The sequence below is a fragment of the Gymnoscopelus braueri genome (assembly GCF_963280865.1).
Source record: "Gymnoscopelus braueri genome assembly, chromosome: 11".
Taxonomy (NCBI): Eukaryota; Metazoa; Chordata; class Actinopteri; order Myctophiformes; family Myctophidae; genus Gymnoscopelus; species Gymnoscopelus braueri.
Window position 1 is genome coordinate 19,062,677 of NC_137613.1, and position 23,305 is coordinate 19,085,981.

At 40.4% G+C, this 23,305-nt stretch overlaps 7 protein-coding genes across 7 annotated transcripts in view; 3 read left to right on the forward strand and 4 right to left on the reverse strand.

Moving 5' to 3' along the window:
* The window catches only part of carmil1 (capping protein regulator and myosin 1 linker 1), a 361,807-nt gene that overhangs the window by 263,792 nt on the left and 74,710 nt on the right, over positions 1-23,305 (forward strand). The gene's annotated exons all lie outside the window — the stretch shown is intronic.
* Positions 458-4,357, reverse strand: psmb9a (proteasome 20S subunit beta 9a). The gene is made up of 6 exons (XM_080442239.1): positions 3,858-4,357; positions 3,582-3,649; positions 3,128-3,259; positions 2,834-2,963; positions 1,357-1,498; positions 458-908 (listed from the first exon to the last, which is right to left on the reverse strand). Exons 1-6 carry the CDS (start codon positions 3,906-3,908, stop codon positions 781-783), a joined length of 651 nt encoding a protein of 216 aa, XP_080298365.1. The 5' UTR covers positions 3,909-4,357; the 3' UTR covers positions 458-780.
* psmb12 (proteasome 20S subunit beta 12) lies at positions 4,779-9,220 on the reverse strand. The gene is made up of 6 exons (XM_080441388.1): positions 9,025-9,220; positions 8,515-8,585; positions 7,835-7,966; positions 7,499-7,628; positions 5,877-6,021; positions 4,779-5,504 (listed from the first exon to the last, which is right to left on the reverse strand). Exons 1-6 carry the CDS (start codon positions 9,070-9,072, stop codon positions 5,377-5,379), a joined length of 654 nt encoding a protein of 217 aa, XP_080297514.1. The 5' UTR covers positions 9,073-9,220; the 3' UTR covers positions 4,779-5,376.
* Positions 9,063-13,628, forward strand: psmb13a (proteasome 20S subunit beta 13a). Its single transcript, XM_080441387.1, has 8 exons — positions 9,063-9,268; positions 9,562-9,646; positions 10,523-10,620; positions 10,855-10,995; positions 11,292-11,407; positions 11,551-11,609; positions 12,401-12,552; positions 13,250-13,628. The coding sequence occupies exons 1-8, from the start codon at positions 9,207-9,209 to the stop codon at positions 13,359-13,361; spliced, it is 825 nt and encodes a 274-aa protein (XP_080297513.1). The 5' UTR covers positions 9,063-9,206; the 3' UTR covers positions 13,362-13,628.
* Positions 14,459-18,647, forward strand: psmb8a (proteasome 20S subunit beta 8A). Its single transcript, XM_080442965.1, has 6 exons — positions 14,459-14,756; positions 15,707-15,848; positions 16,281-16,392; positions 16,929-17,058; positions 17,527-17,731; positions 18,217-18,647. The coding sequence occupies exons 1-6, from the start codon at positions 14,631-14,633 to the stop codon at positions 18,303-18,305; spliced, it is 804 nt and encodes a 267-aa protein (XP_080299091.1). The 5' UTR covers positions 14,459-14,630; the 3' UTR covers positions 18,306-18,647.
* Positions 20,499-23,305, reverse strand: part of LOC308094543 (major histocompatibility complex class I-related gene protein-like) — a 59,633-nt gene continuing 56,826 nt past the window's right edge. The window contains exon 9 of the mRNA XM_080441266.1: positions 20,499-21,049. The gene's annotated coding sequence lies outside the window, so the exon portion shown is untranslated. The remainder of the gene's footprint in view (positions 21,050-23,305) is intronic.
* Positions 21,051-23,305, reverse strand: part of LOC308095498 (uncharacterized protein) — a 38,369-nt gene continuing 36,114 nt past the window's right edge. The window contains exons 13-15 of the mRNA XM_080442555.1: positions 23,236-23,253; positions 22,991-23,051; positions 21,051-22,411 (exon numbers count right to left, since the gene is read on the reverse strand). Of these exons, the coding sequence (XP_080298681.1) occupies positions 23,017-23,051; positions 23,236-23,253 (53 nt within the window). The 3' untranslated portion in view covers positions 21,051-22,411; positions 22,991-23,016. The remainder of the gene's footprint in view (positions 22,412-22,990; positions 23,052-23,235; positions 23,254-23,305) is intronic.

Genomic DNA, 23,305 nt, shown 5'->3' on the forward strand with positions numbered 1-23,305 from the left:
AAAGTCCTTCAATTGTCACTTCAGTGCATGTCATCTGGGGACCCCCTGGGGGTCCCCACCCACAGGTTGCATAGTGTATTTTCGTTCAGTGTCAATAAATCCTAGTGACCACTATGCATTGTCTTTAATTATTCTACCATTCTGTCCTCTATTGTCTTGTAGCCACCTTGACTACATCAGAGCAGTATACCAATATAATTTCTGATGTGGGATGTTTATCAACCTGCATGTTGTATTTTACATCCATACTACCTGAATCAAAATTGATTAATAAAAAAAAGAACACTGTTACTTCTCCTCTTCCTCATAACCATGAACAGATATCACCGTGAAGCCTGCAGCTCTACAAGCTTCAACACAACCCTTCTTTCGACATTTCAAATGTAACTTTATTATAGAAAAGCACTCATACCTACTGACTGGTTTAGTAAAAATAAAGTTTGACTAAAGTAGAGCGTTTATGCATGGGTTGTTTTTATTTTTTTCTTAACGTTGACATAAATATGCATCAAAGAATGTGTGGGAACTCAGCCTAACTCTGTTAATGTTATAGGTACAGTTTTTGAAGTTTGTCAAATCCATTGATGAGTAACTAACTCTTGTTTTCTGATGCTATTCAAATGTCAAATAATGGAACTTATAAAGTAGTGTCTGTGAATGTTATGAAGTGCCAGACACTGTATCGTAGACTTGCCATTGGTTTATGGCTGCAAGGCCTAGGACACAGATAAAAGACTACCGAAGCCATGCAGGAAAGGAGCTAATAATTATGATAACATCTCATTGGTCATAAAAAGTAGGTAGGTCATTTCCCAGAATGACTTTCTCCTCTGTGCCATGTTCATCAATGGTGACTAAGTAGGCCACGCCCCCACTGGAGCCATCTCGACTCATCGCCAAAGACAGGGCTAGGGGAGAGACAAAGAGAGAGAGAGAGAGAGAGAGCGAGAGAGTGAGAGTCAGCAATACAAACAAAGAGAAAGCAAAAGAGTTGAGTTGAAGAAACAACATCATGCAAAATCTACTGTACTTTCTTATTTGGCACTAGACACACAACATCCACAAAGAGTACATACAACACACTTCCACTGACTTTAACATGAGCATCCACTTGTGCCAGTGTATCACCTGAGGCAGTTCAAACTATTAACTATTAACTATTATGGATACAAATGGCAGATTAATGCCTATTATTCAAAATGTAAAACACAAAGTTATTTTTGTCATTGTCCATTGATGCGTGAGTGGATGTAACCTTCACCTCCACACCTCCACATGTGCCATTGGCTAGTTTAAATCTCTTGTCTCTTGGGTCTCTCAACCAACTCCACAATTTCTTCTTAAAAATTCACTTACTGTTGACAACAAACTGCTGGCACTCCTCCTTCATCATGTCTTTACGGTACTCAGCGTCAACATAGCCGTACACGTATGAACTGCCAGAACCGCCCACTGCAAACGGTTGACGTGTCAACAGGCCGTTCAGGGTCGCAAAGACCTAGGAGAGGATGAAGGGTAAGGAGAGAGAGAAGGGGGGAAAAGACAGGTCCAAAATCACTCTGCATTATACAGCATAATGATCAGAGGCAAGCACCATGGGTAGCCTCAGTTAAGAGTGATACCTTTACTCGTGACAGTATTAGTTACAGGCTATAGTATATATCCATTGAGCTACACAGGAAATGGAAACCCTTATGGCATTTATAATCTGTTGTGCGATCCTTTTGCTTTTTTAGAATATTTTTGTCCACAGCACTTTTCAAGAGTGGTGTGTGACTAAGTATAAATTGAAGTGCCAGTTATCAACTTTTAATGATCGCAATGTCCTATGTTTACTGAAGGTTTATAGTGAGCTACAGCATATATCCAACTCACACCGAGTGGGTTGTTTGTTCGCTAAGGGTGAAACTCTCGATCAACATTTGTGTGTTAAACACTGAGGTCTGGCACTCCAGTGGCACAGTGTTAATAGTCTAGGGGTTCAAATCCACGGTGGTGCATCTGGCTTTGATGAGTGTTAACACAGAGAAGAAAATAAACTCTGCTTTAAAATGCAGAATTTGAGGGAATAAACCGAGAGCACAGTGGTGGATTTACATGAATTTACACAGATGTGTGCTCCCGATAAACAGCAGTGTTCAGGCAGTGAAGAACAGTAAGCTGAGGCTACCTTCTTTTTTAATTGGAAATGTGGCACAGGCTATCAACATCCACTTTTTAAACAGCTGGCTCACAGCGTAATATAATTGTATCATGATATTTTTGTTACAGACACGTGAATACCTTTAAATTAGATAAATCTTTTAAATAGGAGAAAATAAATACTTTATTTTTTACATAATTACTGTATGTGACTGATTCTCGAGCTACAGTGATGGTGGATGAGGTCACTCACAGATGGGTCTACTCACTGAGTTACACAGGGTCAGTAAGAAAAAGAGTGAATACTATAGATCTGTCTGATGTGTTAACCCATTAAAATCTGGAAAGCATCTGTGTCCTTTCAGATTTTAGCCATATTTTGTATACTTTGGCTATTCAAAAATAGCAGATATACAAGCTCATAGCGCGGCACGGACGTGCTATGAGCTTGTAGAGCTGCTATTGAAAATGTGTGCAAATCATTGAATATACATATTTTATTTACTAACTAACGTTTTTCATTTTTAACTAAAATCTTTTCTTCTGGGAGTCCCTGGAACAAAATCTTTTGAGATGGTGGTCCGCGGCCAAATACAAATGATTTTGGGGGTCCTTGACATGAAAAGGTTTGAGCACCACTGATGTAGTAAGGATTTGGACATTTGTAGAATCGGCCTCAGGTCATACTGACCTGACCCCCTGCTCTGTTGTCCCAGCCAGCTACTATAAGATGTGCTGACAGCTCCTCCTTGTGCTTGTAGGAGATGTTCTTCACCAAGGTGGCTGCTGAACGGACATGAGGATCCTCCCCTATCTCAATACTGACACAGAAACAATACATGTAAAGATACTGTATACACAGTATATTTTCTTATAGATAGGTACACTGTCATAATCAAGACAGATAAGAGTTGTAATACAACAGCACACATGAATAGGGAGAGCAAACAGGAACAATGGTGGAGAACAGTCACTCATCCTATACCTGTGAACGTCTAGCTGGTAGTTGACTATCTCAGCGATGGTCTGGGCATCTGCAGCTGAGCCTGACAGGGCACAGTAGATCTTATCATGGAGGAGAGACAGCTTGTTCATCACCCTGTTCACCACCGTGGCTCTGGATGGATGGATGGAGAAAGAAAAGAAAAGGCATATAAGTTATATTTGGCATAACACATTCCATATTGTAGATGTACTTACTGTACTATACATATGTACACGCACACACGCACACACACACACACACACACACACACACACACACACACACACACACACACACACACACACACACACACACACACACACACACACACACGTGTGTATGTGTGTGTGTGTGTGTGTGTGTGTGTGTGTGTGTGTGTGTGTGTGTGTGTGTGTGTGTGTGTGTGTGTGTGTGTGTGTGTGTGTGTGTGTGTGTCTCACACTGTAGTACATACCCTGCAGACACTCTGGAATCAGAACCAAGCACAACTCCTCCATCGAACTCAATGGCAATGATGGTAGTCTAAATAAATCGCAGTAAAACAATAAAGAGAGATTAATTTTAAAACAGCTGCATTTGATTGTAATGCTCGTAGCCAATGCTACCCCAAAGTGCGCATCTGATTCAGATTTAAGCTTAATAGCTGAAGTAGGCTTACACATGTAGGCTAACTTGATCCTACACAAACGCCTTGCCCTTCAATCATAGAGATCATAACTAGGCTACTTACACCTGTTTTGACTTCTTCAGAAAGCCACTCTGGTCCAGATTCCCCGAACATTTCGAGGCAGTGAGAAACAGGTCCTATAAGAGCAGCAACAGTACAATGGCTCCTACCGCAGTGCAAAATGCAAACGGCGCTGTAAAGGAATGAAAAGTAACAACGAAGCTGTGGCAGACGAACTGTCTGTCCTGTACCTGTAGCAACACGGTTCTGCTTTATCGTCACGTTAACGCTTTTCTGCTAACGCAATTCTGTCGCCGAGTCGCGGAGCCTATAGGCTACATGTTTTCTACGTGCAGCAAATCGAAAATGAAACTTTCTCCTGTACGAGACGAGACCATGTCCAACAGTTAAAATGATTCACTCACTGTGTATAGGCTAGAACTTCATTTTGAACCAGGAATTAAAAGCCCAGTCCACTACAAAGATTCGCAACGACTCATATCATATCATATATATTCTTAATTCCAACTACTCAGCTAAATAATTTAATTCAACCACTGGTCCACCAACAAGTTACGTGCCTGTCTCACTCACTCAATCAATCACATTTTGTTGTCACATTACAGGTCTAGGCTACATGGTAAAAGTGAGGTGAACTTCTTATTTATTTATGTGCTTATCAGACTTTCACTGTTGGCAGTTTAATCGATATGTAGAAAATAGCCTTAATGTCTTAATGCCTTAATACTGATATCATGCATCATAGCTTACTACTCAAGTACACAAATTGAGCAAAGATACAATACATATATAATACATAATAATATTTAAAACCCCATCCACTCTTAACACATGCGCAGGAGCAGACACACACACACACACACACACACACACACACACACACACACACACACACACACACACACACACACACACACACACACACACACACACACACAGAAATAATAATACACTTGGATACAGTAAGGATAAACATAGTTTCCTTTAATGAAGACAATTTCAGTTTATTCAAAGATGAACATATTGGGTTGTCAAACTTGTCAATGTAATTAAATACACTTCAATGTATGACTACAACTTCCCTCTGAGAATACACCAACGCTCACATTGTCTTATGAGTATATCATAACTATCACAAGATGATTAACCTAAGACAGTAAGACAGCTATGAGCTATCACTGAGAAAACCTCAAATATGGGGCCTCTGCATGTGCCAGGGTTACCTATGGTAGAGAGTGTCCATTCTATGTCCTAAAAGTCACAAGGTTAAGTCTCAATGCAGCTCTGTGTGCTCTTGTAGTGTCCCTGTTCAAGACATGAACAACCTATTTGCATTGGATACAAGCATCAGCTAAATGACTGAAATAGAAATCTCAACAAGACATTAGGACACAATAAAAACAATTTACACAGAGATACTTCAGTGGGGAAAGTGTGATGGATCTGCAGTTATAGGGATCAATATCCCTGGGCCTTGACAAAGCACTAATAATTTAAATGTGGCTCGAGAATTTCATATTATCCCACCCTTCAGCCAGGACTGGATTGGTTGTTTACACTGTCACTCATTATGGAACTTGGGCAGCTTGTCGCCAGGTATGACCACATGCTCCACCCCCGTCTCAGTGATCACCACCAGATGAGCCAGGCCCCCGCTGACGTTGTCTCTGCCCATGGCCAGGGCAAGAGCTGAGCACATGAGAGGGAGATGGACAGAGAGCACAGTTAGGAAACGTGGGAGGTAGGAAGAGAGGGAGCAAGGAAAGAGGAAAGGATGAATGGATAGAAGGAAGACATGCCGGGTGAGAGGAGCAGGAGGGAAACGGGCCAAGTGTTGTAACCAATGATGGACTTTAGATTATACACTCCAGTTTTTTTTTGCATGTGTGGTTTTCCATTCACTTCCTCAAAAGACAAGGATATAAAATACTGTCTGGGCGGGCAGAGCATTTGAACACCAGAGGACATACTGTAAACTACCTCTGAATCTTGCATCAAGTTAAGTAGCTTTGTACAGGAGCTTCAGCTAAATATTTGAAAGCATAAATAACACAAATGTACCATTAGTGGCGAACTGCAGGCACTCCTCCCTGGTCATGTTGGGTTTGTATTTAGCGTCCGTGTAGCCATAGATGTAGGTGCTACCTGACCCACCAATGGTAAAGGGCTGACTGATTAACATTCCACCTAGAGACACCACATACACCTGACAAAATAAAAGCACACACAGGTAAACACAAGTTGATTTAAAGACGGATTTAAGTAGAACAGAATAGACATTAACAGATTTCAGTGGTTCCATTGTACCCCACCACTGTTTCTGCTCTAAATTCTACACCTGCTACTGGAGTTATGCTTCGGAATGTTTTTTTCATTTTTATCCTGCACCTGTTTACTCCCACAAGGTTCCATTTCTGCCCGCTCCCGGAAATGATTATCTCTTTGCACCCCCCCCCCCCACACTCTAATATTATGCCCACATAATCTCATGTTACAATGCATTTCTGTCAATCAGGAAGTCAATGATCACCATCAGCAGTGTTAATAAAAAGGTATAGGCCTAAAAACAGCAACTACAGTAGCCAAAATGTGCATCTGTAATTATAAAAAACAAAGTCAAATTGGCTTTCATAAATCCATACTGCACTGAACCTACAAATACAAATTGCTACATTTCATCTTTGCACATTCATCAATTGGTATAACTGTCCGAATGAATATTTTCTGTTACTTCTCTCTCAATAATGAAGAGGAAATCAAGCTGTGAGAGTGCGCCTCGCTCATACTGCAGGCTGAACGCTAAAATAACGTTCAGCCTGCACACGGCTGTTACGCTGTCTGTGAAACATTTTAAACAGTGAATTAGCGATGGAAAAATAATTAGTAGTTGTTCATAACATCTTCTAGGGCAGTAGTTCTCAAACATTTTAATTTCAAGGACCCCCATTCTAAGATTGTACAAATTAGATTTGATCACTCTCAGAGTTACAGCCCTGTAAGGGTCCATTTGGAACTACCCTTGAGGAACCCTGAGGATACCTGGACACCACGTTGAGAACCAATGTGCTAGGGGATTGTCTATACTCTAGATTGTTGACAGCACCCACTGAATCTCCACATCATGCTGCGTACTTTAATCATGTGAGCCACGGTGTCTTACGGTCTTTTACAGTACCTACAAACTGTGCTTGTCTTCAACCAGTTCACATCCACAATAGTACAGTTACTACAGTAAAAAGTGCAGACTGTATAAACAGATCTAATATGCTGGCTGCATTTATAGAGGGACCCCACAGTTCCAGGAATGGAGCGACTTAAGTACCATGGACAGCGACACTGAAAAAACAGTGACTGTGGACAGAGCTAATGGACCATTTAAAAGATATCGGGGCTCGCTGTCAGGCTACTTTGAGCCTAGGTGCCTGGACCGCTACGCCAGCCGTCCAGGCCTCTACTGCTTTCTTATCATAAACATTACTAAGGAAAGTTATGAATACGTCTGATTAATAACGTCTGTGGTATAATCACAATAATAAACTGAAGGTTATGCTTTGCTGTGAGATATTAACACTGGTGTGCTGCAGTCGCAGGCACAAGGCCCGAAAGCATTGCTTCGTTACTAATACTGTAATTAATGAACCACTCCACATCTCTACGTATTTCTCTTCCAAAACAGAACCAACCTGTGGTCCTTTCTTTCTGTCCCAGCCTGCCGTGATGAAGCCTGCCTGAAGCTCATCCTTGTTCTTATAACACAGCTCCTTCAGCACAGAGGCTGCAGCCATCACCAGGGGAGGGCTCTCCATCTGTACACTAAGGAGATAGTGGTCACTGTGTGAGTATGGATGCGCGTGTGATTAATCGTGTGTGTGTGTGTGTGTGTGTGTGTGTGTGTGTGTGTGTGTGTGTGTGTGTGTGTGTGTGTGTGTGTGTGTGTGTGTGTGTGTGTGTGTGTGTGTGTGTGTGTGTGTGTGCGCGCGCGTGCGCGTGCGGATTGTACAAGCACCCAAATGGGGTACCTGTGGAATGACAGGTGGAACTTAGCAGCCTTGATGACAGCCTGTGCGTCTGCCAGTGAGCCGGCCATGCAGCAGAATATTTTGTCATGGACCTGGATGAGCTTGTTGATGGTCTTATCTGATACGTATGACCTGATGGGAGAAAGAGGGAGACAATTCAAATGTCCCTAAACATGTGTCCAGCAGTGATGGAGTCATATGGACACACACACAAACAAACACGCACACGCACGCACGCTCGCACGCACGCACACACACACACACACACACACACACACACACACACACACACACACACACACACACACACACACACACACACACACACACACACACACACACACACACACACACAGACATCAAATAATGGAATAGTGGGAATTGATTTGAGGAGTAGAAGAATGTCTGGTGATTTATCAACCTATAAATGGGTATGAAATAAAAACAAATCTGTGTCATTTTAGATTTTAGCTTTGGCTATTCAAAAATAGTAGATGTACAAGCTCACAGCGCGTCGCTTTGTGCCGCGCTGTGAGCTTGTACATCTGCTATTTTTGAACATTTCTGAAAACTCTTGTGTGTGTGTGAGAACTAGGCTACTGATTTAGAAGGCATTTGTAGAATCGGCCTCAGTTCTTAATATAAAGAAAGACTTGTATTTATTGTCACAACGTCCTCACCCTCCAATAGAGGCTCTGGAGTCTGACCCGATGATAACACCTCCATCAAAAGTAACAGCCAGGATGGTTGTCTGAGGGAGAATAGTGGAGAGTAAAGGACATATTTTTTACAAAAGTTACTGAATGATTATGTATCATCTGAACTGCTTGCTTTTACTTGTTTCTTTATTTCCATTGGAGAAATGGAATGAGCAACTGGTTTGCCTATGAATTCTGGGAATTGTAGTCCAAAAGACATTTAGAGCAGGGGGTACGAAAAGTGAAAGTACTCAAAGTAGACAATTTAGCTTAACACCTTTCTTTAAAAATACAGGAAAAAGCTTGCCAAAAGATAACACTTGAACATTTCCCTCGATGCATCTGCTATGAATTGGAAATTTGATTTAACATCGTTCATTATCAGGGATCATCTGTCCTTCAGCAAAGCGTGTATTTGCACCAAAAATGATGTCGTAAACGTATAATAAATGTTCATGCGGCAGTTTTGATACAGTTTGGATATTTACTTACCCCTGTGCTGACTCCTTTAACCTGTGAGTCCGTATAGTGTTTCTCCATGTTTCACTGATTCACTCGCAACTCCTGGAGAAAGAAAGTAAAACTGTACAGTCAAAAGAGCGACGTCAAGCGCACTGTAGACGCGGTGCAGCCAAGTGAGGTGAACGATCCACTGTCTCATCTACTGTATCAGTATGGCGTTAAGTTATACATTCGAAACCCCGCCGTCGGGATTTAATTTCGACAACGCATCAAGGTAAGGTTTTGTTTGTTTGATATTTCAGCAAGATTCAGCATAGTAGCTATTAGCTAATGAAATGGCTGCTGCTGACTGTCGAACATGATCAAGAACGAAAGCGTCTATTTCCCTTTCAATTTGAAGTCAGATTACACAACTAGGTTTGAGTTGGTACTCTACTAGGCCTATTTGAGCATTTTGTTGACCTGTTCAAATCCGTGTATCGTTCAGTTTTTGCAGCCATCTATTGATATCCTACTGTAACTAATACCTGTACCCTCCTCCCCTCCTCTTATCTCCTGCTCTTTTAGAAACGCTGCTTTGGAGGGTCTTCTTGATGGACAGATCCCCAAACCTCTAAAAACAGGGACCACTATTGCAGGATTGGTGTTCAAGGCAAGTAGTGGCTATTCTGACTTTGAAAGTGCATTTCAGATGACACCCAGCCATATCTAAACTGTCTTGCACATGACATGAGTGAGGCAGGTGAAGGTTTCAGCATTTTGCTCAAAGGCAGTGTATTTTTTACATATGATAGTATATAGATTTTAAAATTGGTAACTTTCTGTGACAGGACTGTCCTCTAGGGGGCCACATGAACACAAGGAGAGTCCATCCACTGACCCTTAGCCTTTTGTTGCTTTGATGGGCTTTAGCTTTTTCAACAACACTGATATAAGTAACTAAGTACATGTACTCAAGTACTGTAATTAAGAACAAGTTTGAGGTGCTTTTACTTTACATGAGTATTATTATTACAACACATAAACCACTTCAGCCCTATTTAAACTTTTTTTAAATAGCCGATCTAGAAGAGCTTGTAGATCTGCTATTTTCAAAAGATTCTTTTACATTTTTGCCACAACGATAACTTGTGAAACGGGACATTCAATACTTTTACTTTTGGTACTTTAAGTATATTTTGACGCCAATACTTTTGTACTCTTACTCAAGTAAATTTTGATGACCAGACTTTTACTTGTGACAGAGTGTTTCTACATTGCAGTATTGATACTTTTACTTAACATTTGAGTACTTTTTCCACCACTGGCAACACCTTGCTTCACATTCACACAGTTACACATGTCACACTGTTGGCCGCACAGCAACCCTGCTGAAGCAGTTTGGGATTAATTGCCTTGCTCAAGGGCACTGTGATGGTAATTGGTGATTTATAAACTCTTTCTAACCTAAATGTTTTGTTCACATAGGGAAAAGTTAAGTCCAGTTCACTTGACTTGCTGACATCCGTGTTCCTTCCATGTCCTTTAGGATGGGGTGGTGCTGGGAGCAGACACCAGAGCCACCTCCGGTGAAGTGGTGGCTGACAAGATGTGCGCCAAGATCCATTACATTGCTCCCAATATATAGTAAGATCAATAAGAGTTAAGACTGGCATCGACCAATGTTAATGTGATTGTACAACATTGAACATGACCTATTGTTGGATCTAATGTGTCCTTCCCCTCCATTAGTACCTCTCTCTATCTATCTGTAATTTACCTTACACTCCTCTTTCCTCTGCCACCTTCTCTCTCTTTGAACCCATTCTCCATCTCACAATCATCACCTCCGTACCATCTCTCTCTCTCTCTCTCTCCTAGTTGTTGCGGAGCAGGCACGGCAGCTGACACTGAGAAGACCACAGACATGCTGTCTTCCAACCTCACCATCTTCTCCCTCAACAGTGGGAGAAACCCACGCCTTGTAATGGCCGTCAACATACTACAGGACATGTTGTACAGGTGTGTGTGCGTGCATGCATGCATGTTAAAGTGATAGTTCACCACCAAAATGACTTTTTTCCTATCGATTACTCACCCCATGGGGCCTTGTTTTCGTCTCTTTCCTAAGCCAACAATTTGATGGCTGGCGGAATCTCCGGTAGGAGACTCTATTGAGTCTCCCACCGGAGTCATCAAATTATTGCATTTACATACTGTAAATGCAAGCAACGATACATTCTATGAATTCTATAAATATATCAAACATGCAGTGAATATATATAATGTTTCCAACTGTTTATCTCTCTGCTCCTCAGGTACCGGGGTCAGATCGGGGCCAGTCTCATCCTAGGAGGGGTTGATTTCACAGGGAACCATCTGTATACAGTGGGGCCTTTTGGGAGCGTGACTAATGCGCCTTACCTCGCAATGGGTACATGTTATGACACTGTCCTTTTTATTATTATTATTATTTATTATTTTTAAGTACCATATGTCTGGATACCAGACGATATAGTAGTAATAATCATTACCCTGAGGACAGAACGGCAAACCGTGTGCTGTGTGTTTATGCAGGATCTGGAGACCTGGCAGCTCTTGGGATTCTGGAGGATCGGTTCAAAGCTGATATGGAGGTGGGCCACATGAACAGATACCCGGGGTCTTCAACGTTTTTTCAGGTCAAGGACCCCTTAGCTGAGAGCAGTGGTGTAATTGTGATTTTTTTCTTAGGGGTACGGTATTTTAATGACATCACATGCACACCATACTGTGCCGTACCTGCCGTGCGTGTGACAAAATACTGGCCAGTCGTTGTGGTGTCCCATGCAGCGACCAAAACACCACTGGCTGAGAGACACATGAAACTTTTTCATAGATTTCATAGATAGCTTCATATAGAGTTGTTTGACAGCACTATCTATTGGATTCATGTTAATGTGTATTTTCAGACAGTTAACCACTCAATACGTATACTTGCTCTGCTCTTTTTCCCCCTACACCAAACCTCTTTGCCGAAAATAGACGATCTGTAAGCTTGTAGATCTGCTATTTTCGGCTCATGGTGGTTCATGTAAAAAAAGAAAGTTCCTATCACACGATGATTTGGCAGCCCTCCTGTAGTAACTCTGAGGACCCCCTAGGGGTCCCGGACGCCCTGTTGAAGACCCCTGCAGATACACATTCATAGACTCTGCTTTGCTAATGAAACGTGGTTCTATTAACACCTCATTGGGGTGAAGCATCAAGGCATTAGGTTATAATCAAATTGAAAACTCAGTTTTTGTCCTCTTTCTTTCTTTCTTTCTTGCTCTGCTGCACCGCTTCTCCTTTTTTCCTTTCTCCCTTTCTTTGTCTCCCGTCGTCTTCCCCCTGCTATGTCTGCTCTCTCCCCCTTTTTCTCTCTTACATGTCACCCCTCACCCAGCTGGAGGAGGCTAAAGAGTTAATGCGTGATGCCATCCATTCGGGCATCATGAGCGACCTGGGTTCAGGCAACAACATAGACATCTGTGTCATCACCAGCACAGGCGTGGAGTACAACAGGCCTTACCAGGAGTCTGAATACACGGACAAGAGGTTGGTGGCCACTAAATGGACTGACCAGGTTTTTTTTCATAACGTCCACACCTCACATGCAGGACGAGAGTTTTAACCCATTAAAACCAGGAAAGCATCTGTGTCATTTTACATCATTTTGCATCACAATCTTTTAACCACTTTAACTATTATTTTATACTTTGGCTATTCAAAAATAGCAGACATACAAGCTCATAGCGCGTCACTTTGTGCCGCGCTATATGAGCTTGTAGATCTGCTATTTAAAAATAATCATGAACATTTGTGCAGATCTTTGAATATTTATATTTTTAAAGCGAACATTTTTAACTTAGCCTACATCTTTGCTTCTGGGGGTCCCTGGAACCAAATATTTTGAGATGGGGGGTCCGCGGCCAAGCACATATAATTTTGGGTGTCCTTGACATGAAAAAGTTTGAGCACCGCTGATATAGAAGCATACGTTTTTCAGAAAAATGTTTTTTTTTAATCGACCTCAGGTGTCTTACTGTAAATGGGTTAAATAAAGTTGTAGTGGTGCATTACCATGACTCTGTACATTGACTCTGTCCTTTTCTCTCTCTTCTCTTTCTCTCTGTCTTTTCCTCACTCTCTCTCTTTCTCTCTGTCTTTCCCCCACTCTCACTCTCACTCTCTCTCTCTCTCTCTCTCTCTCTCTCTCTCTCTCTCTCTCTCTCTCTCTCTCCCTCCTCCTCAGGCAAAGGAAATACAAGTACTCTCCAGGCACAACACCAGTTTTGACAGAGAAAGTAGTCCCTCTAAAGCTGGAGGTTGTGGAGGAGACTGTACAGCGGATGGATACAGCTTGAGAGGCACACTACACTACATCCCAATGGATGGATGTCCCCCATATTGTAAATGCAGCCTTTTTAGTAATCTATAGGTCGAGACATCACTGAAGGTTTCATTCACTACTGCTGCAACCAAATGGATTTATTTAACCCTGCAGTAGGCTACTAAGTGCAGGGTATGATGTTGACAGGGTCGGGGTTGCCACCATCGGGATGAATGTAAAGAATTTTGCAATATGAAATGTTGATTGCAATATTGAATAAAATCATTTGTATGAAAACTCATCACGTCTGTGTTTTTCTGTTCATATTTTGTAACTGTTCAGTGGTACACCAATGTTACATCAGCTATAGCAAGTATTAGCCTAATAGCCAGGGGTCTTCAACGGGGGTCCGCCAAATCTATGTAAGATTTTCTTTACACTAACCACTTGAACCCCAGCATCCCTATTCTGGGGGGAACTTTCACCGAAAATAGCCGATCTACAAGCTGACAGCACGACGTTGTAAGCTTGTAGATCTGCTATTTTTGGTGAAGAAGTTTGGTGTAGAGGCAAAAACAACAACAACACGTACGGAGCCAAATGTCAAGTTTACTAAGTATTGAGGGTTTATAAGAGGTTAAATGTCTGGAAAATACACATTAACATGAATCCATAATGTAAATAAACAAAAAAAACATACATTTACACAACACTGATGATAGTGCTATCAAACAAGTCTATGAAAAAGTTGAATCTGCAACATAATTTTATACACCTTGAAGACCCCTCCTATAGACCTATGCTAAGCTTGCTATAAAATAAATAAACCTTTTGATAAAGCACATTAAATACTTTTGTATACACAGCTTATTTAGCACACCTGTTAGACTATAATAGTATGTCCAAAAACTGTGTGATTAATTTCTGCTTATCAACTGATGACGAAGAAAATGATGCTCTCCTATTGGCTAAAACTGTTTTTATATATTCTTTTTTTTAAAGTCGCGCATCATTAATTTTTATGAATAATCTTTTTAAGAATGAATAATTCCTACAAGATCGAACAAATCCCATTCCCGAAAATGTCAATGATCGATTTTGTTGTTTAAATGTTCCCATTTATTTATTGGGTGGAAAGTCCCAAACCCTTTCACTTTCGAATCCTTGTAGTAGTTGAGGAAATTACAGCTCGATTCTTTACTGCCATTGTCAAGACGATCTTAGTTGTTATTTTGCATAGTTTATCTTTAACCGTAGATTAGGCCTACTATTATTATACATAATCACCACATTAGGCTAAATTATGGCGCTTTTAGATGTAAGCGGCTATAAGCCTGAGCTTCGTGGACAGAGACATCTGATCGACCGCTCCAATCACTACAGCTTTGGCAGCAAAACTCCGGAGTTTGCTGTTCCTCAGGGTGTGGATGTGAGTATCATCATATCGTTTGGCAACAATATCCTGAAATAAATCCGTTAAATAAATGGTTCCAAGCATGAAGCGTCGGTCAGCTCCGATCTGATTTCACGCTTTTTCTTTTTTACGCGTGTTTGTTGCAGTGCGCGTGGCGCATCAGCGTCTGATGATTAAACATAACATTTTCTCCAATATCAGCGATTAACAGCTGTTATTATCTATATCAAATAGGTTGATCAACACATTAATCCACCCATATGCCTCTCTCGTTCACACACTCACACACGCTGACTGTGCGCACTCCAACCCGGCAACTCCAGCCTGTATACAGCCAGGGTCAGCAGGGACTTTTTGGAGAGTAGAGAGGGCACTTTCCACACAGGGGCATAATTTGGGGTCCCAGGGAATTGCCACCCCCCAACTTTGGCATTTAACCTCTCAAAGCTCAATTCCAGTTCTATTATGCATATTTTCTCGATCATTTTCTTATTTTAGATGAGTACAGACTGCACAAACTGCATCTTCATCCATACTTTGTTTTAGTGCCCAGTCTTCTCAAGTGCCCACCAGTTTCCTCCAGTTTGCTCCAGGGCTCACTTTGTTTTGGTTCCCTCTACTCTTCCTATATTCCTTTTATGTCCCATGAATCAATAAAACCTATAATAAATGGTCCTTGCAATCTTTTTAACCTTTCATAATATGGCAGCAATGCAGCACATCCACACACACACACACACACACACACACACACACACAAACACACACACACACACACACACACACACACACACACACACACACACACACACACACACACACACACACACACACACACACACACACACACACACACACACACACACACACACACACACACACACACACACACACACACACACACACACACACACACACACACTAATGTCCTCTCAATCCCATTGTTTTCCCTCTCCGTCATTTAGCCGTCTGTGTTCCTCAAGTCCTGTAACCATGACGGTGGGGTGTCCATAGACCTTAACCATGGGACCACCACTCTGGCCTTCAAGTTCAGACACGGTGTCATCGTGGCTGTGGATTCCAGAGCCTCAGCCGGCAGCTACATAGGTAACAACATCATCACAACTTGGTTTTAGTCAAAGTGTAAATGAGAGCAACACTGTGTACCCCTAACACAACCTGGGAATGCTAATTTAACCACTTAATTCAACCCAATACTTTGATGACCAGAGTTCCCCTAGGGTGCTATACTAGGCTCCCTCCTATTTTCGCTCTACACTAAATATATTTGCTGAAAATAGGCGATCTACAAGCTCACAACGCTTCGCAATGCGAAGCGTTGTGAGCTTGTAGATCGCCTATTTTCAGAGAGTGTTCGCGCCCAGAATAGGGACGCAAGTTGATAGTATGTAAGATCAGGTTCCATATGTAAGCTACTGTACGTTGTGGTATGGCACAGCATGTCATGGTATGGTAATAAATATCACTATACCATTCCATGCCTGTTTATTTGTCCCTTTATGTCCTGTTTTTCTGCAGCATCGAAGGAGGCCAACAAGGTGATAGAGATAAACCCGTACCTCCTTGGAACCATGTCAGGCAGCGCTGCGGACTGTCAGTACTGGGAGAGACTGCTGGCCAAGGAATGCAGGTATGTCTAATACTGTCAGTCAGCCTGCATGTTCATCTGCCAGGTGTCTGAACTGGGGGACAGCTGGCTGTGGAACACGTGTCTGTCTGTCTGTCTGTCTGTCTGTCTGTCTGTCTGTCTGTCTGTCTGTCTGTCTGTCTGTCTGTCTGTCTGTCTGTCTGTCTGTCTGTCTGTCTGTCTGTCTGTCTGTCTGTCTGTCTGTCTGTCTGTCTGTCTGTCTGTCTGTCAGACTGACTGACTGACTGACTGAATGACTGACTGTCTGGCCTTCAAGGTTCAAGGTTGAAGGTGTTAATTCTCACATACACATTACAATGCATTAAAGGCAGCAGCATTATAACCTGTCAACTGGTACTTAAACGAGAATACAATAGAAAGGTAAATTATATTGTAGTAATAAAAAGAAACAATGCATTTAATGAATGAATAAATTATGCTTAGTGACATAATTAGATGATGGATAGATGATTGAGTAGCTGCCAAACTGAGTAATTGACTGGTTAAGTGATTGATGACAGTATAATGTTGTCCTGCAGGCTGTACAAGCTGAGGAACCACCACAGGATCTCAGTGGCCGCTGCTTCCAAGCTGCTGTCCAACATGATGCTGGGTTACAGGGGCATGGGCCTGTCCATGGGCAGCATGATCTGTGGATGGGACAAACAGGTGTGTGTGTGTGTGTGTGTGTGTGTGTGTGTGTGTGTGTGTGTGTGTGTGTGTGTGTGTGTGTGTGTGTGTGTGTGTGTGTGTGTGTGTGTGTGTGTGTGTGTGTGTGTGTGTGTGTGCGCGAGCCCGTGTTTGAGTGCATGCTTGAGTGTGTGCGTGTGTACATGCACGAGAGAGAGAGAGAGAGAGAGAGAGAGAGAGAGAGAGAGGTTAGACTCTAGAGGATATGTGTGCAGTGATAACTGCCTTGATAACTTTGCCTATTCTTCTACCATCCAACCATGATTCCATTTTATAACACCTATAGTTAATTATTAAAAACATCAATACTGCAGGTGAACAATGTCAGACCTGTGTCATAGCACAACAGTTGTTTATAAAACTATAAAACTATAAAATACATGAAAACTTTCCTTGATAAGGATTTGAGCTACAGTAATAACAATACGAGTTTCTTCCATCATCCAGGGTCCTGGACTGTACTACGTAGATGATAATGGGACCCGCCTGTCCGGTAACATGTTCTCCACCGGCTGTGGCAGTAGCTTCGCCTACGGCGTGGTGGACAGTGGCTACCGCGAGGACATGACCGTAGAGGAGGCGTACGAACTGGGCCGCCGGGGGATCACACACGCTACGCACCGCGACGCCTACTCTGGAGGAGTGGTCAACAGTGAGTGTGACTCTGTAAATAATGTTCAACTGTTAAAATCCATTAAAACCGGTAAAGCTTCTGTGTCATTTTAGATTTGAACCACTTTAACCATTCATTTATACTTTGGCTATTCAAAAATAGCAGATATACAAGCTCATAGCGCGTCACTTCGTGCCGCGCTATGAGCTTGTAGATCTGCTATTTTTGAAAAATCGTAAAGAATTGTCAAAATCTTTGAATATATATATTGTTTAAAGTGAACATTTTTAACTCAGATCTTTGCTTCTGGGGTCCCTGGCCAAATACATATAATTTTGGTTGTCATTGACATGGAAAAGTTTGAGAACCACTGACATAGCAACATACATTTTTCAGAAAACTGTTAGGACATTAGAGGACATTTGTAGAATTACCCTCAGGTCTTAACAGGTTAAATCTGCTAAATGTGAAATCACCAATCGCCATAATATCTGATACTCTGATATGTGTATTTGTGCATTCAGTGTACCACATGCAGGAGGATGGCTGGATAAAGGTGTGCAAGGAGGACGTGTCAGATCTGATCCATGAATACAGGAAGGGCATGTTCTGAGTGACATCATCTCACAGTGAGTGTACATGGGACAAATAAGGCTCAAACCACAGTGTGTCGGTATGGTTGCATGTACTGTATAAGACCTCCCCCTCTGGAACCAGCCGTACACTCAACTGGCTTAGAATCCAACTCCAGCCAGTGTTTTCCTCCTGTGTGTCCCTTCCACTGATGCCATCTCAGCTCGCTGGACTGTTGCTGAAAATGCTGAGGAAAAAATACAAAAGGGCGAGTGATCAACCTGCTCTCCATTAAATGAAAAAGAAAATCACAACTGTATTGTAATCAGTTCCTCACCAGTTCAACACACAACTCTAAATAAAAGGCAGTTTATTCAACTCACCACTCTGTCCTGTCGTGACTAGCTTGAAATTATATTGTTATAATTTTTTTATATCGGTTATGATCCATACTGAGCAGAGGTTTATGGCTGAGGCTGTTTATGAAATATATATATGTTTTAATCCAAGGTAAGCATAACAATGAAAAGGTTGAAAGGTTCTTTGGTGGTCTTTGTTCTCTTTACCCAGACCTTTAATTTCAAGGGAAGGAAACGCATTTAGATTTTGAGATTATATTCATTATGTTCAAGAAATATATAATTAAAGTGAAAATATAACAAAAAACTGTGGCATCTTTACATTATAAACTGTGGTCTGTTAAAGTTGTGTGCTGATATAAATGTGAATGTGATTGTCAAACAGGTCAGGTAGGCATGTCAAGTCTTATCAAACTATCTGCTCCACCTCTGCCAACTAATAACTGGCAAAAAATGCTCTCCAAACCCATTTGATGTACTTTCAGTAAACGCCTTTTGAAGGGTAATTTTAGTTTAATTTTAGTCCTGAACAATTTGTTTTAAATAGTTGTCTTTTAGCGATCATATACATCCAAATTATTGAATTATTTTCCCTTGATTTATTTTGTTTATACTGGTGTTTTTATATTTTCAAGCACTTTAAATTATTAAAGTATTACAATTATTATGAATCTTACATATTGAGTACATGTGAAGCTTATAATCATAGGCATGTAGTTGTGTTACTGTAGCAACAAAAACTATATAAAATACATTATAACTTAAGAAAAGTGCTATACAGTTTATTGTTTATTTTATGTGTGAGGAGAAATAAGCATATATGAACGGGAAGCAAACTGTACAATAGTTGACAGGAAAATATATCTACAGCCGAAATGTGATGTCATCAGTTACCAGGCAGAACTCAGTCGAATAGGTTTTCCCTTAAGGAAACGCATCTCATTCTCAATTCACACAGCTTCAGTCTGATATCTGTATGGATCTCATGTTGGTGTTAATGTTTTAAAACACTTTATAATGGCTTTATTGCATTCCCTAAATAACCTATTAACTTGCTTACTGACCTCTGACCTATGTGATATACTGACCTCTGACCTACGTGATACCCTGATGAAGTTACTTGGATTATGTTTGACTGAGCTAAAGAAGCAGTTCAGTTTCCTTTTATATTGTTCCTTACATTGTATGTTTATCTCAAAATGTGAAATATTATTTAATCCAGTCCATAGTGGGGTAATAACATAGATTATTATTTATCATTGCTTTTTACTAACTTCTTCTTATGAATATTATTACTATGTAAGTAGTTACTGTGTTGCTGTGTGCTATACAAAATGGAACATCTGTGACATCAGCTGTTGCCAGGAAGGATTCAGTGTTACAGGTTTTTGCCCAGGGGAATACTACTGTGACAGCCTGGGCCTGAATGTAGACAAGAGTCAAGACACATCTGTGAAGTTTAATAGATCCGAATGAATGAGATGGACTTGACCTCATCAGTACTAAGTTAAGAAAGCTCAAGTAGATTTTTCCTTTGCTCCTTTTTGGAAATGTGGCTTTCAGCAGAGCATTTAGGTCTGCACACAAATGTAAATAAATATATACCACAGACACACAGAATGTATAATGAAAAGGACTTGAGACAATTCTGAATAATAATATGAGGTGGAGTGTATATGTTAAATGTATTGGAAATTAAGTCCTATGTGTTTGGTTTCACTTTCTGGTTGCTAGAATGTTCTGCCAAAAGGGAACGTCTCACATTTGACCCACAAGGAGATACAAGACGTCCACCAGATCTGCTGAAACCTAGTTCCCACTCAGGTTTACAAACTAGGACATGGGTTCATTTTATAAAAGGAGTGTAGACCAAACACAGTGATTTCCAAACTTTATCATCCACTTCAACTCTGTTGTGAGGTGAATGTTAGAAGTGAGCAGGGTTACCATCATTTTACACAATTTATTTTGCCAATGATACAGGGCTGGTACAACAGACAGGGATCATGCACTAGACTAACCAGTACCAGATAAGATGCAGATATATTATTATATTCTGTATTTATGAATTAGCATATGTTGCATGTTTTTTTTATACATGAATGACGACATAAAGCTACAATAAAGATGGAGGACAGAATTATTCTACTCAGATGCTCAAACAGACAGATACACACAAACTCTCTGAATAAAAACACAATTCAAGTGAAAGGATCAGACATATTTTCTGGTAAAAATGACCTAGCAAGCATTGCAACCTTAGCAACCTAACCATACAATTTACTGTATATTTAACAACATTCATTATTAATTAATTATTAATGTTAGACGAAGTTTATGGCCATACTGAGTACTCTATATATTGGATATTTGACACAATCACAGTCAAAAACTTATATTTATGACTTTAAAATAAAGAAGCAGACTGCTGGAATATTTTGGACTTTATTAAAAATGAAATAAGCATCAGGCCTATGCAAATTAATGCAAGACAACATGTGTCATTTAGTAGACCTAGTCCAATTTAGATTTTTCCAAATCTTTAACATATTTGAAGTATTCTTAAATATTTTCAAAACGTCAAAAACTTAACAGAGATCTGAACACAACGCCTCACAACCAATCTATTTTAAATTAGAAAATTCAGCAACATGTACAGATTATATTTGTACTTCCGTTTTTTACAACGCAACCAACCCAACAGCCTTAAACACACCTTTGATAGCATGAAAATAGCATTACAGTATTTACATCATGGGAAAATATGTGTATGAGTGTGCAGGTTTATATGTATGTATACATGTCTTCATGTGTTTGTCATATGTGTGTTGTGTGCATACACATGTGTACTGTATATGCTGTGTGTGTGTGTGTGTGTGTGTGTGTGTGTGTGTGTGTGTGCGCGCATGTGCGTGTGCGTGTGCGTGTGTGTGTGACTGTGTGTAATTTCATGTAAAACGTATCACATGAAAAACAATATCACCAGAAGATCTGAACGGTAAAATAGTAGAAATTAAAAGAGTTGTAAATGTCCATGTCTACAATGATATTACATATTCAGTAGTGCTGGATGATGTGATTATTTTGTTCTAGACCTCAACTTATTACTTATGTCAACAGGTGGATTAGTTTCATTCCAAGGTCTTTTACCTTCAAATCATCTAACATTATATGCTTCATATGCTGGTGATCAAATGTTGTGTATCCAGCTGATAGCTTAAGATATACTCCAGAATGATTACTGACATAATGTGATGACATCATGAAGACAGATAAACAATTAGCACATCTATCCTTTGCTTTAAGAATATAAAGAGCATTTTGTAAAGTTCTAAGGTGGACATTTGTAAATATTCATAAGAAATTATTACACATGCCTTCTTGGAATAATTTGTTCTCATAGAAAGCTAAATCCATCACTGATTATTACCTACCAAAAAAATCAATTACCAGTATAGTCCAATTCAATGAACCAGATGCTTTTTACCATCTTAAAGATATCAGATTACATTTAATGGTCTGTTCATTCAAATTCACCTCTACATTGAAAAGCATCACTGATGTAGCCTATACAATTTTAAGATTATCTTTTAAACAATGCTTTTCTCAAAAATGATTGCGTATATTTTGAAAGTCTGCATAATCCGATTATGTTTTTATAACTGTAATGTATTACTGTCCCCTGTTTGTAATTAATTTATGAATGTTTATAACGCACTTCCCATAGCATCCATAGAGAGAAAGGGTGGGAATGCCTCTTCTTGCTCCAGTGCATCTGTCTGCAAACCTAAAATAACAGAAATTGAACATGAGGGAGAACACACAAATAGTTATTTTCCAAAATGATCACTTTAGGCCCTAAATTGATTTTGGTCCTGATTTTATTGACTGTTTTTAATACCACCCTAAACTAGGTAAATAATTAAATAAGTTCATCAACTTTATTAAAATAGGCCTATATACATTCTGTTCTGTATCTTATTTTAATTAGCTTTGTCTCCTAACCTGGTCTTGCTTCTCCCTCTGGTCAAAACTACATTACCAAGAAACTCAACATCCATCAGTGGTCAGATTAATGTGTGTTGTTTCATTCAATAAAATTAGAACAAATTGGAGAGGGTGATCATGTATGTAACTTAAGAAAACGTAAGCTAGTTTAATTCATAGCATTCAAACTATATTGTATAACTATCAACTATAGGGGTCCCATAGTACAGTTGGCTTTCATTGTAAACATCTAATTAGGGCCAGATTGAGACATGGGCCACTTGCAAGTGCATGAAATTAAAGAACTAGAACAGAAACATAGAAATAGCCTGGGTGTCGGGACCAGAGAGAATCACTATCTAATATCAACATGACTTACCATGTGCAACAAGTTGTCTCTGGCCTTTATGCAACTGGATTCAGCTTCTTGACCTCAGAAGCTGTAATGTAAGAAATACATAGTTATGATACGTCATCAACTACCACTGACCACTTCCTGTTATACACAGGAAACGTCTGAATACAACTCCTTACTCCTTTGTGTAATTGTTTGCATCAATGATGTTGAAAGTACTGTGGATCAGTGGATTATCAGACCAGATGTAAAAATAAAGTACTACTTACGAGATGGAGGGCGTGTAGCTGGAAGAAATGGGTAAAGAGATGTCACTGCACTTAGCACCATATTAATGCA